Raw genomic sequence first — 13,347 nt, 5'->3', positions numbered from 1 at the left:
GTTGCTCTACTCTGTCCCTGGTATTAGGTACCAGTCTCAGACAGGTAATGCAACCAGGGCCTCTCTGGTTTGGTTGTTTTTCTTTTTCTTTTTTTTTTTTTTTTTTTGGGGGGGGGGATGCCTAAACTCTGCAGGTTCAGAAGAAAGACATTGTATATCCCCCTGCCTTGTCTCTGTCTCATGCCAGCCTCGTGGTCTATTCAGTTTCTGCTGCCTCTGAGGTTTGGAGAAGAGATATGTGGCTGTGTGCTTCCTCTTGGGGGAGGGAGGAAGACCTGACCCCTGTTTGTGAGCTCATAGGAGCACATATGGGAGTGAGGGAGACGGAAAAGAGGGAAAGCAGCAGCAAAACAGCAGAGAGAAAAAGGAGGGGAGAGGTCCCAGCCAGCAGCTGCAGCCCGAGCAATCGATGGGGGGGGGTGGGGGGGGTGGGGGGGGGGTGGTTAAAGGAGAATAGTGCGGCTGGGAGAGTGAATGTAAAGGGACTGTTATGGGGTGAGACCATAATCCAGAACAGCTTGAGAAACAGTCTCAGCCTTTTGATCATTTTCAGGGAATGATTTTTTTTTTCTTTTTTTTTTTTTTTCAGTGTTACTGAAAGCCAAATACCTTAGGGCATTTTGATCCTTTATTTTGGATTTTCTTCAGCAGTAAAAAAGCCTCTGCCTAGCTGCCAGCTCAGGATGCTTTTTCCTTAAATGCAGTCCCTTCAATGTTAAGTACTGCTGAATCATCCTCTGATTAAAATTGTTCTCCATCTTTTGTCAATGTACATGCCCTTTGTACACAATTGAAATAAAATCCATTTTATTCAAAGCTAGAGTGTTAAACCCTGTATTAATATTCTAGCTTCTATATTGCTTATTAACAGAGGTTTAATTTTTGTGGTTAGGAGGTATGTATGTTTTTTTTTTTAAATAAAGAACAGAGAAAAGTGTTTTCCAGAAAAAAGGAGTTAGATGCAGAGATATATTTTACAAGTATATCTCACAAATATGTGGTGATAATGACTGTGTGTAAATAACCATAAGTGCTTAGCTAGGAAGAGAAAATCCAAATGACACAGATCTTTGATCTGTCAGCATGTCAGAAGGCTGTCAGCATGAATGGCAGCCATAATGCTTGGCAGGTAAGCTGCTCTCCTCCTTGCCTTCTCAGTCACAGTTTGGGGTGGGTCCATGACTTGGCCAGAGACTCTGTTGAAGGTGAATGCGCTGTGCTTGCACACTGATGCTGAAAGCTGTCTGCATTAGGCCTCCCCATGGTTTGAAGGAGGTCATTTCCTCAGCAGGATGAGACTAACAAGTTGCCTATGGGGTTCTTTCTGTGATTACATACTCCATGACACAATAAATTAATGAAGAAGGAAACACAGCACAATACTATTGCATGTCCAGACAGTATTTCAAAACCAAAAGGTTATTATCCTTCAGCTAACAAACATTTTTATCAGCACCAGTCTTATTCATTGCTTTAAGAGTAATTACTTGTGATTATTTCCATGAGACCCTCAAGTCTTACATTAAGGACATTTTAATTGTGAGATAATTAATAATACAAATCAGGCCTTTATCCTATTCTTGCCCCTGATCTCTGATTCCTTAGAAAAGCCAATGGATTAATGCCCCTGGGGAAGGCATTAGCATGGGTTTGCAGGATCAGAACACAACACTAATACTGTCTAAACCCAAAATCTCAGAATTTGTAAGCATGCAAGAAGCAGCACTGCCAGAGAGAGAGAGAAAGTGTGATGGTTCATTACAAAACCACAGGTTATAGTCCTGTTCAGAGATTAGTAAACGGAAGAAAAAAGAAAGGTATGAGAAAAAAAGGGGGGTGGGGGGAGAGAAAGGGACCACACACTTAATAAGTCTGCATTGCTGCTTCAGCTAGAATGTTGTTTCAGTTCTGCATGAACAGAATTTAGAACAACAGGTTAGCACTTGAACATCTCTAGGTTAATCTGCAGTTGAGAGCAAGAGAAAAGCAGCATCTGTTAACTTAGTTTGAGAGCAAAGCACGAATGCAGAGACATGAAAAAAAGAAGTAAATGTGTTTGTTAATCCTAGCATCTGGTTGACTGTTTTACATACCGAGGAAGGGGATGGTAGAGGTCATAGGGCATGATCTGCTTGTATCCATCACTGTTAGGAACAATAATGCCAACCCTCTGAGTAGAAGGTACACATAATAAAATAAACACTAAATGGTTACATCATACAACTTTTTTTTTTACACAATATTACAAAAAAACCCAAAACCCCAAACAAACAAGATATTTTACCAAAGTTGCTATCACACTTAAAACAAAACTTACGCTCCCATTCTACTGTTTGAGTCATTCAAAGAATAAACCACTGATTACTACTTTATTCTTATGAATATATTACTGTTTGACTAAGAAGCAATCCATTACCACAAACTCCCCAAATGAGTTGTCCAAATATTATTTAAAATTATGAGGTTACTATCTGCCATTAAAAAAAATAATTCTACACTAAATACTTTCTTGGACTTTGGATCCAAAGTCACTGAAGACAATAGGGGAACCTCTATCTGCTTCAGAGAACTCTAGATCAAACCCTTTTTTAAACTATTATATGGTTGTTTCTGCCCTTCGGATAAAACATCTGCTTTTACAGGGGTTGGGATTAGAAATTTGGGGAATCCCCGTGCAAGAATTCAAAATCTGTAATTCTTGTCTCTCCACCTGAAATCAGCCCAATATTATTCAGCTTCAGAACCTGTCTCTTTATTTGGGTTTTTCTGGAAGAAAGAAGGAGCTGAAGAGAAGAGTAACATGTCATGTTGGTTTTTTGGTTGGTTGGTTTGGTGGTGTTGGCTTGGATTGCTATAGTGTTATTGGTATAGTGTCTAAATAATATAACATCTAAAGGTTATTGAAGGCAATAGTGTAGGTCAAAATTAGTTATTATCTGAACCATTATCATGCCAGTTATGTGTGAAATAGATGTCACTTGACTTGTTGGCAACTACAGGGTCTCACTGAATTGCTAGTCTGGAATTTCATCTTTTGTCTGCACTTTTTATGGATTCTGACTTAGAGTAACTCTACCCGTGTTGTTTCCCAATTGCCAGGTATATCTATTAACATTAAATAGATGATCCCAGAGCACCTCATCTATCAGTTTAATTGAAGCCACTGTGTAACAGGGGACTTGGATGGGGCAGGTCGGCAGAACTATCAAAGAGTGAATGCCACTTACATTAAAATAAAAAGTGTGTCCCTATGCAAGCTACAGAGAGACGAAACTGACTGAAAAGAATGAAGGTGGGTTTTGAGAGCCACATACAGATAAGAAGTGCTAGGTATGCTGCTATGGATTTCTGCAAGGGGGAAGGAGCAATGGAGGTAGAAGGGAGAAAGTATTCTCCATCCTCAACACAGTTCACTGAAAAATGCTATGAAAAATGAATGTAAGGATTCAAAGGAGCCTTGTCATGCTAAGACTAAAGGGGTCTTTTCTCCATTCAGTCAACAGGGTTTTTATGTGCATAACTTGTCTGTGATAGGAGAATGGATCCCATTGTGTTTTCACAGCAAGGAGTCAGCGCCAGGTCAGCATGCTGGAATTTTCCAGCTAAAGCATGCAAAGATGCTGGAGCCCTTGGAATGTGTGATGGGGACTAGACAACTCCCTCTAAGATTAGCAGCCTCTGCAGTCTCAGGAGCCCTCTGCATGAGTGTGCATATTTGCATCTTCAGAGAGCTGCCTGTCTCCACAAAAATCTAGAAATCTAGGAGAGGCAATTCTGCTACTGGGAAACTTTGGAAAAGACAAATTGGTCATTTAGAATATGGCCAATGAACAAGTCTTTTCAGACTTAGCTTGATGGGTAAATGCCTGGAGAAGTTTGACAAATTGTGTACTAGTATTTTAAGAAGTTGGAAGGGGACTTTTTCTGAGGTTTTTTGCTCATGCTTTTGGAAATCTCTGCTGTTTTCTTGACTTTTCTACCACTGCTGCTAAAGTTCCACTCTGAAGCCTTTTGCACCTTCCAGCTCATTAGTTTGCTGAGGAGTGGTTGGAAAAACTTGGAAAACCCAAGTTCAGAAATGAAATAATTATACTATAAAAGCATCTGCTGCCTAAGAAAGAAATAGATTTCAAAACATTTCTCACTCATTGCAGTGAGAAATGTTTTCTTTCTAATAAACATGATCTGTATGCATAATCCTGGTCTACATGCATTAGAATGCATGATAACCAAGGCCATTCCAATGGAAATAACCGTACCACATCCAAACACTGTTATGAAGACTATATAACATTTACAAAGCACTAGATTAATATTGTCATTGGAAAGGTTTGACCCTCAAAGAATTTTGCATACATAAATTACATTTCTGTAAATGGTATAGAGCTCCACAGAATTACTGACACTGTGCTTGTGCATATGTGAGGGGCTGCGAAAGGCTCTCATTCTGTTACTGCAAGATAATGATCCCCAGCAACATAAGTCCCATGGTTACAGTGAGGAAAAAAGACCCCCCCCCCAATAATACACAATGGCTTAATCTATGACTTTAAAAATCAGCTTGAAGATACAACAAAACAGCAGATGGTCATTGTACCATCAATGGCAACTGCATCTTGCCTAGCTAGTCTTGTGTGGGTTTTTTTGTGTGTGTTCCACAAAAAAACCCCAAGCCTAAATGAACTATTTAAAAAACAACTTAGAGATTACTTTGGTGAATCCTGTATTTTTGGCTGGACAAAGTGGTTTAAATTCCATAAGTCTGTCAGTCCATGATACTCCTATAAAAAGATGGAAGAGATCTAGTTTATGGGCTTTGTTCACTCTACATTACTCAGACAAAGCAAAGGAGATGGTGTGCTAAATGAACAGAGAAAATAGTAATAATTCCTCCACTATACTGAGATTTCTGGCTGATGTGGGAGTAGCTAACAGGACTCATTCACACAACACCTACAGCAAACCTGCTTTGGCAGGAGCAGGAGCACAAAGCAAATAATTTTGAAGAGCTGTCGTGTCTCATATGTCTGAAATCTCCCATGCCTTTCAGACCAACAAGTTGTGCCATATACTTTGCAGGTTGGTTTGCTTTCCTCCTGAGTTCTGTCAGCTTCAGCACAGTTGCTCTTTCAAGGCACATGTCCAGCTGGAGTGGGAGCTGCACATACCAGAGGTGGGTGTGCTGCACCCAGGCCTGCCATCTCTGCAAACATTCGGCTTTCCCCTGGGATGGGTGCCCGCAGCTGCGTTCCTTGAAAGTCATGTTTGGTGTCATCTTCCCTGGTAGCTCCTTTTCCTCCTTAAGCTACCCTCTTAGCATGAATGACAGGCGCAAATGCCTCTCTCCTGTAGCTCCCTGATGACTCTCTCTCCAGCAAGGTTGCAGCCCTTCCTGCCTCCCTCTCCTGCATGACCACTGCTCTCAGGTTGGCCACCTGCTCAGCCGAGCAGGGGCACGGGGGCTAGAACTGGGAGAAGAGCCAGCAGAGTGAAAGGACATCTCCCCCGGAGATGCCTCAGGGTGGTGTGACCCTGCATGGGGACGATGTGCCAAGGCTGGGAGTGGGGAGGGGTGCCTGACGCTCCTGTGCTGGTGCTCCCACGTCCTGCTGTGCCAGTGCCCAGCCTCTGCAGGACACTCGCATGCCTCGGGCTCACAGCCTTCACTTCTGCTGCGGACTCTCTTTTCCTGTGGGTTTCCTGTGTGCAGTGCTGCAGCCCCAGGGCTGCTCACACTCCCGGATGGCTAGAACTGTTACACCTCTTTCCTAATGAGGACTTGCCCAGCGAAGGTTTAGAACTTTGCTGAAATCTGTCAGACTTGAGAGTAAATGATCTGCATGGCAGGGACTATGCCATATAAGCAATGGTCCGAAGCAGGCCTAAGATACTAATAAGACCTGAAAAAGTTCATCACAAAAGACAAGAGTTTAGGATCTGAACATCTCCCTGAGAGCCATGATTATCACTGGACAGACAACAGGCTTGCGAAAAAGTCTCCAGTTTAACACTATAAGTCCTGACCCTAAGGCAGTGTGTGATACTGACCCTCCCCTTAGAGTGCTCTGTGAAGATGCTGCAGTGTGACATTATCACCTTGTGCTACAAGAACGCTTTCTGCCTTGAGAAACAGGTGTTGAGGCTCTCAGAGAGACAGTATCTGTTAATGTTTCCCATGGGTTACTCTGTAAAACTATCACTATTTCCATTCAGAGCTGGGGAAGATGACATCTATGGTTACACCACAGGTACAGGCAACATTGGCTTTTGAATGCCTACTTTTGCAGGTGGTATCGTAATTCTCAGTTACGCTACCAGTATGAGTTACATTTCTGGTTTCTGGACCACCGTACCTAATCCTCAGATATAGATAGTATTGTGATCATCTTATCACACTGCACTCTATCAATGTGGAACTTGAAGAGCTACCATGTATTTTGTGTTTACATATCCTTTTATATGGTGTTAATACTTTGCGGGTTGGTAAAAACCAATGTCCCCTACCTAAATATTTTTAAATGGAATGTCAGTGGATACTTAAATAATCCACTTAAAAATGCAAAGGACTGCCAAGAAAGCTATCCTTCTGTGTCAACCTCCAGAAAAACCTCACACTTTAGACAGTATGTCTGTTCAGCACAACAGTATGTCACCTTTATAATAAATGACTTGTTTGTGGTGTACAGATTTCAAAATCTAAGACACATATGGTTTACTTATCATTGCCATAGACTGCTAAAAACTAATCTTTTTACAGGCTTGAAATGGGTGTTATCAATTGGAAGCAGCAAAAGTACTTCCTTCCTGTAGCACAACTGTAGTGCTTCTAAAAATCCTTCCTTTTATATTCAGTTAAATATTTTATGGTGTTTTGGATGAGCAATGTTTTGATACAAAGGTGGAAATTTGTTATTTTCTACTACTAAATGTTAACAACTGAATAGCCAGTGAAAATCTCTGTAAATGACCATCTTACTACTTGCTGCAGTTTTGGTCTCTTCTAGGACTTAAATAGACTACATTTCCTGTAACTTCATCTTGGGCAGACAGATATCTGCATTTGATGCTTATAGCAGTACAAGAACTACTCTCCAACCTTATAGTTTGTTATCTGATGCATCCTGACAGCTCCTTTCTGCCTTTCTTCCTCTTTATTTAATATAAACTACCTCCTAAGAGATGAATTTGCTTTGCTATTCACATCTTTTAACAATTTGACAAATGCTTCCTGGCCTGCCCTCCCTGCCTGTTCAGACAAAATAATTTTCTAGCTTAATTTAAATGCCTTTTACCCTGCCCCAAAATTCAAGGTTTTTGTCTATTTGTCTTGAGAAGAAAATTGCCTTTTTAGGCATTAGGAGTACCTGCAGCTCATCTTTATCCTGCTCTTGAACTCAGGTGACCCCGACTATGACTACCAGAACATTGCCGTTGCTATCAGCTCCTTCTCCATTTACAACTCCTGTATATGAAGGCATATGTACTGCCATTTCTGCTCAAATGTACCACTATTTCCAGTTCAGCCTTCCTGAAAACTTATCTGGTGGTTCTTTTCCTGCTACTCTGAATTGTTTTTGGCCTCTTAAACTTCTCCCCACATTTTTCAGGCATAATGCATCACTTTGCTAATTTCTCCAGCAACCTCAGTAGTTCCTCAGTAAATTCTGAACTGTTCAAAAATCACCCTCCATAAATATATAGCTGGAATGACTGATGTTTGTTGACCATACTCCCTCATTTGCAGGCAGCGTACTTTTTGCTACTACCGGTCTCATTTTTCCAGCACATGCAACTTCAACCATGCTGGTGGAAGAGGTTTGTTCTCCCTTCTGCTTTGACAGCTAAAACCTTCATGTTTCATCTTCCCCTGGAATTGCTCTCTCTTGCTGTCTCTAGGATCATTCATATGTGTATGATTGGCCGTGGAAATTGAGACCAGACCCAGCAATCAGAGGCAACCAAAGTTCAGAGAGCACTGGAAGGCAGAAAGGCTTTCTTACCCCACCCTGTAACAAATTAAGAACTTAAGTAAAAATGCAAATCCACAGAAATGACCATTTGCCTGAGGCAGAGATCAGGAAAGGGCATTGTCATGACCAGTGTCCCACATCCATGCAAAAAGCTGGGGTGTTGTCAAAAAGCCCAGTGTCTGTGGTAACTATGGGATATTTTATGTGAAAGAGTATTCAAAACAAAGTTTAAATCTATCATATGTCCCAGTTGAGGGCAATAACAATAAATGAGTCATTGTGTCTCACACCCCTCTCATCACTGCAGATCTATGGCTGCTACTGTGTAAATCAGAAAATGCAGCCTGCCTTTTCAGGAACATATGGGCACTCCAGTTTTATTCATCTTCCAGAAGGAATGTAGTGAAAATGGGAACACTGCACTGCTGTGATACTTGGCTTATAATTGCTATCTACTGTAATACCTTTAGGGAAGCTGATAACAAGCAAATAAGTATGCGTTTGGCCTTTTCCTGCTTCAGCCGCCAATTTGTAATGAAGTGAGGAGACCTCTGTTACTGATTAAAAGAATACTCTATGTTGCCCTTTTAATAATGTACATTTACTCATTACTACCTCTTTTTCTTTTGAAGGAAACATATTGAAGTTATCATGCACATGTCTTACACTGTTGCCCAGGAACTTGTATACACTTTCACATCACCAAGTATTTTGGGGACTTCTCACTACTTGGCGTTACTCTGAAGGGCCAAAATATCCTAGCATTCTTTTGTGTGCTTTTACTTGTACTTCATTGCTCTTGTCAGATTAGCTAAAAATTAACAACTAAAAAGTACAATTTTATTTAAAGTTTCTTTTTGTTGATGCCTGCCTCCACCACCACCCAGTATGGATTGTTAAGTGCAAATGCCAAAAGAAAAACTTTGATGGGTAGGAAGAGGAGTTTGCAATTTTGCTGGAGGACTCCATAAACTGTGGATAGTTGAGAATTCTTTCAGGTCTCTGAGTGTTCTTGCTTGAACTAGAGGTATTTCCCCAAACTTTCCACAGGTACTAACAGTATTTCTGGTGGCAGGCTTACAGATAATGCTCCAGGCAAATTCCAGGATTTTTGCCTGTGCAGATCAGACTGGCATTATTGATAGACAAAGTGATAAAAAGAAGCCATCATGTTAGAGGCTTGCTAATATGACATTTTTGAAACAGTTGATGCATGAATTTAGAATCTTTGCTGAAGTGGCCTTAGAAATCCTCATACACCATTGAAATGTCCTGGTAAAAGCACCAGTAGAGCTTTTGTGACTCAGAAAACCCCACATTAACATGTAGCAGAGGTAGGCAAAAATAGAGGAGGTGATTGGTAAAAATGCAGAACAGTGCAGCTGGAAATGCCACTTACAAGCTGAAGATGGAATCTAGAAGCAGCACTAATGTTGCTCCAGAGAGTATCCTGGTGAGTAGGTGAATGACAACTGGGGTAAAAGCCTTTTTCATATTTGTAAAACTTGCTTTTTGGAGGAATGCTTTTGAATTATGAAAGAAATGGTGTCTTCAGCTTATGGCACCTCTGAATTGTCCTAAGTAAGTGTTTAGCACACCCAGTTAAGTCAAATCTAAACAGACTTTTTCTCAAAGCAGAAAAAAATTCCATTCACCTTTTATTAGAGGATACCAGATGGGAAGATACTGATGACAGCTAAAAAACCTCCCCTAAACCCTCCAGTCTGTGAAGTTGTGGATAGTTAAAAGATTTGAAATTAATTAAATACATGGAATCTTAATGTTGGATTTTGCCACATAGAAGGGGAGTGGACTAGATCGAACTGGGTACTATTTATATCAGGAGACATTATACATATATTTGCCAGTCAAGTACGGACTGTTGTAAAATCTTAATGGACTGTAAATAAACAGATCTTTTCTTTCTATCTTTCTAAGGTGAGAGCTGGATCCCAAAGATCCAGCCAGAGAGGCTGGATAGGGCATTGATAGCATGGAGGGACAAAAAGGGACTTCACCATCTATCCTGGAAGACACTTATTACCAGTCTTACTTAGGTGGATGGGCCACCTTTACTTAACCCAGAAAAGGTACATGTATAAATTATATGTGTTTGATAAATAACTTCCCCCACACTGCTTCTCCTCTGAGTATGTGAGAAACTGGGTTTACAGAAAGAAAAGTTGATTCATTTTCCATGTCTGTTCAGTCTAAGCTTTTTTTGCAACTTATGATGCCAGCAATACTGCTAATTATTGCCATAATAAGCACAATAAAGTAAAACATTTCTATGCACTAAGCCTATAAGAGGCAACTAATTGCAGGTCCACATGATACTCCTGGTATTCGTTGAAACTTTTCTTTCAGCCTGCCCTTTGCTCAAAATTTTAATGTAAGCTCTCCTACAGTAACCCCTCTTAGTTGCTTTATTCAGTGCCACTGTGGTCTTCCAACATTATTTTCTGTGGCATTCATTGACACACCATAGGAACAGTCAGCAACCACTAATCAGCTATGCCTCACTAGAACAGGGTTTGCCAGGAAAAATTAACATCTTCATTTTATATCGGCAGAGCAGAGTGGCTGCCACCCAGCAAAGACACTGCAGAGCCAAGACGCCCTCCTCGCTCATGCTTCTGACCCCGTTCTGCTTCACCTACCCTCTTCCTGACCGTAAGACAGCATCAGGATTCCAGAAGTTACCACAGATTTCCTCTGGTTTTCTGTCTGGGTTGTTGCTTCTTGAATTCTTTACAAAGATACTTTTGAAAATAACCATTTGCAATTTGACATTCTGTGAGGATGTTTCCAAAAAGCCAATTCCTCTCTGTTACTGCTTGTACCCTGGGATGGCATAGCTGTACTTCTAAATGACTCTCCCTCCCCTCAGGGTTTTTATATCAACAACTTTGCCTTGTTATGTTTTATATAAAACAAAAATTGCTTCCTGACATCTGCCTAGCTGTTATTTTTTTTCTCTCTTTCCTCCCATGTACCATGCAGTCGTCTGTCTTACCATTTGAGAATGTCATTTAAAATTATCCGGAAAAGTACGGAAAATATCAATAGTATAAATTCCAGAGGCAAATTACATATTTGACTCAGGACTGTATTTTTAAAAAAATAACAGCTTAGGCTTTTTTTTAAAAAAAAAAAAAGCAGCTACCTAAAATTACTTTCTCATTGGTACTGTGAGAGGTGAATCTAAAAGACAGGTTCCATATCAATTCACACCTTTCTGCAATCCTTTTTCTAAGATGTTCATATTTAGGTCTCTTACCTGATCATACCTGGCCTCTACTTTACTGACATCTGTCTCAAACAATTCAAAGGAGAATTCAGAGAAAGATTTTTTGATCTGAGAAAATCACTGAGGAAAAAATACAAGATCTTTATTATAGTAAGATTTCTAGTTGCAACTGTTAATATATTTAAGTAACCTGAGAAATTAAATATATATTTTTTTTGTGAAGGTACTAGGACAAGAGAAGCCAGATACTGAACTTGACAGAATATTGTTAAAGGAAAAAAACGGTCTTGTTGCATTGTGGGAAAGTAATCTTTAAGTTGAAAAATCACTTCTGAATACATGCTCAACAGGAAATACTTTCCACAAAGCCCTAGTGAAGCTGCATTCTTAATATTATATTCTTAATACATCCTAATGAAATACATGATAAAGTATGTAACTTAAAGAATGTACAACACAGCTGAGATAAATGCTGGATTTTGAGATTTGATATTTCTACTATTTAACTCTGAGAGATTTTAACTTCAGATTTTAAACTGTATAAGAACATTTCTGGCTTTTAATTATTCACAAACAGAATTACCATTAAAAATGTGTTTAGTAGAACAAAGGAATATAAACTGCCATACACTCTGGGTAAAGTGTCTTCAGTGATGAAGAAACTCGAGTGTTAAGTCCAGCTATGAAAAGACAATAAACTTTAATGAAAACTTTCTAGAAGAGGTAAAAGCTGCCTTGGGCTTGGAGTGATTTGTTCTGCTCTGATAATGCCTAGCTAGTCTAAAGCTGGTATACCTGGCTTAGGACGCAATCATCCTCAGTCAGGTGGATACATAGTCCCATAGGTCCGTAAAGCATCCTTCTCCTGGCTATGATATCTTTTTTCTATGGCAACCTCCAGCAATCTGAAGGGCCATAGCAACATTTTAGGTGACACTTACTTGAACTTGCCTTATCAAACTTGGCACAAAACTAGTCTAGAGGGAAAGCAGAAGGTAAATAAATGGCTTTAGGGCATCCTTGCATGCATGCCTGCTGGGCTGCACTTAACCATCTTTTAGCAAAGCCACACAAGAGGACCAAACGGTTTAGATTACACAAATAAATGCTGGTGGCTTATGAGCAGCTGCAGACTGACTTCCACTGAAGTTCAGAGGAATCAGTGCAACAAAGGACTAGTCCTTTTTGTGGTTTTGTACCTTTTCTTATACATGGGAAATCTGACTCAGTGATCTTACTATTTTTACTGTTAGTCCTCTGAGGAAGAATGCTTGGCAGGGGAGCAGAGAGGAGTCTTTTGTATGGGGCCAAAAGGTATTGATAATTAGAAGAAATTCCCATGTTACAGTCTTAAAAGCTGCCATAACTGCAAGTAAGCTTTTTATTAAGAAGAAAAATGTAAAAAGCCATAAAAATAATGCCTCTAATTATGATAACAACCATTTTCCAACAAAATTTTTACCCCAAGAGAATTTTTTCAATCTTACTAACACTTAAGAGACATGTGTTGATCATGGGATGGTATAAGGGACAATTTGTTTTCTCACACTTTATAACATTTAATGAGGCAAAACATAATCTGAGGGGAAGAAACAACCATTTCAAATCAATCCTTGCAATGTGGAGGTGCTAAACAGAGGTCTTTTTCTACATGGTACATCATCATGATGAGAAAGAGGTTGAATTACATGGGCTAAATTACACTGTAAGCAATAGCAAAGGAATATTTTCCTACTTTATTTTACTTCTTTAGAGCCCAGTCTGTTTTAAAATTAGAGCTGACTGACCTTGCAGGACAAGGGTCCAGATTACACTCTTGAAGTTTTGGCTTTGGCTTGATATTTTCAGGATAATAGTGACAGTATTGATCTGCTACTACCCGGTTGCTTCTCAGATCAAAACATTCAGCAGATGTCAGTTGATAACCTGCAATACACAGTGGAAGAAATAATATGTGAAGTGGTGTTCTTCTTGTCTCTCTCTGAACTTCATCTAAGTTCTGGTTTGGTAAAAAGCAAACTGAAAATATCAGCGCTTTTGGACATAACAACTGCTGATTTACAGACCAGATTGAAACCAACAGCTTAAATCACATGTAGTAGGAAAAAAGATAACCAGTATGGTCAA

At 39.9% G+C, this 13,347-nt stretch overlaps 1 protein-coding gene across 3 annotated transcripts in view; it reads right to left on the bottom strand.

The window, feature by feature from the left end:
- Positions 1–13,347, bottom strand: part of ADAMTSL1 (ADAMTS like 1) — a 476,591-nt gene that overhangs the window by 97,532 nt on the left and 365,712 nt on the right. For all 3 annotated transcript variants that reach the window (XM_075019771.1, XM_075019770.1, XM_075019772.1), the window contains 2 exons: positions 13,008–13,146; positions 2,094–2,144 (listed from right to left, as the gene is read on the bottom strand). In XM_075019771.1, coding sequence (XP_074875872.1) covers positions 2,094–2,144; positions 13,008–13,146 — 190 coding nt within the window. The remainder of the gene's footprint in view (positions 1–2,093; positions 2,145–13,007; positions 13,147–13,347) is intronic.

The sequence above is a fragment of the Buteo buteo genome, chromosome Z, assembly GCF_964188355.1.
Source record: "Buteo buteo chromosome Z, bButBut1.hap1.1, whole genome shotgun sequence".
Taxonomy (NCBI): domain Eukaryota; kingdom Metazoa; phylum Chordata; class Aves; order Accipitriformes; family Accipitridae; genus Buteo; species Buteo buteo.
This window is presented reverse-complemented; position numbering and strand designations above follow the sequence as displayed.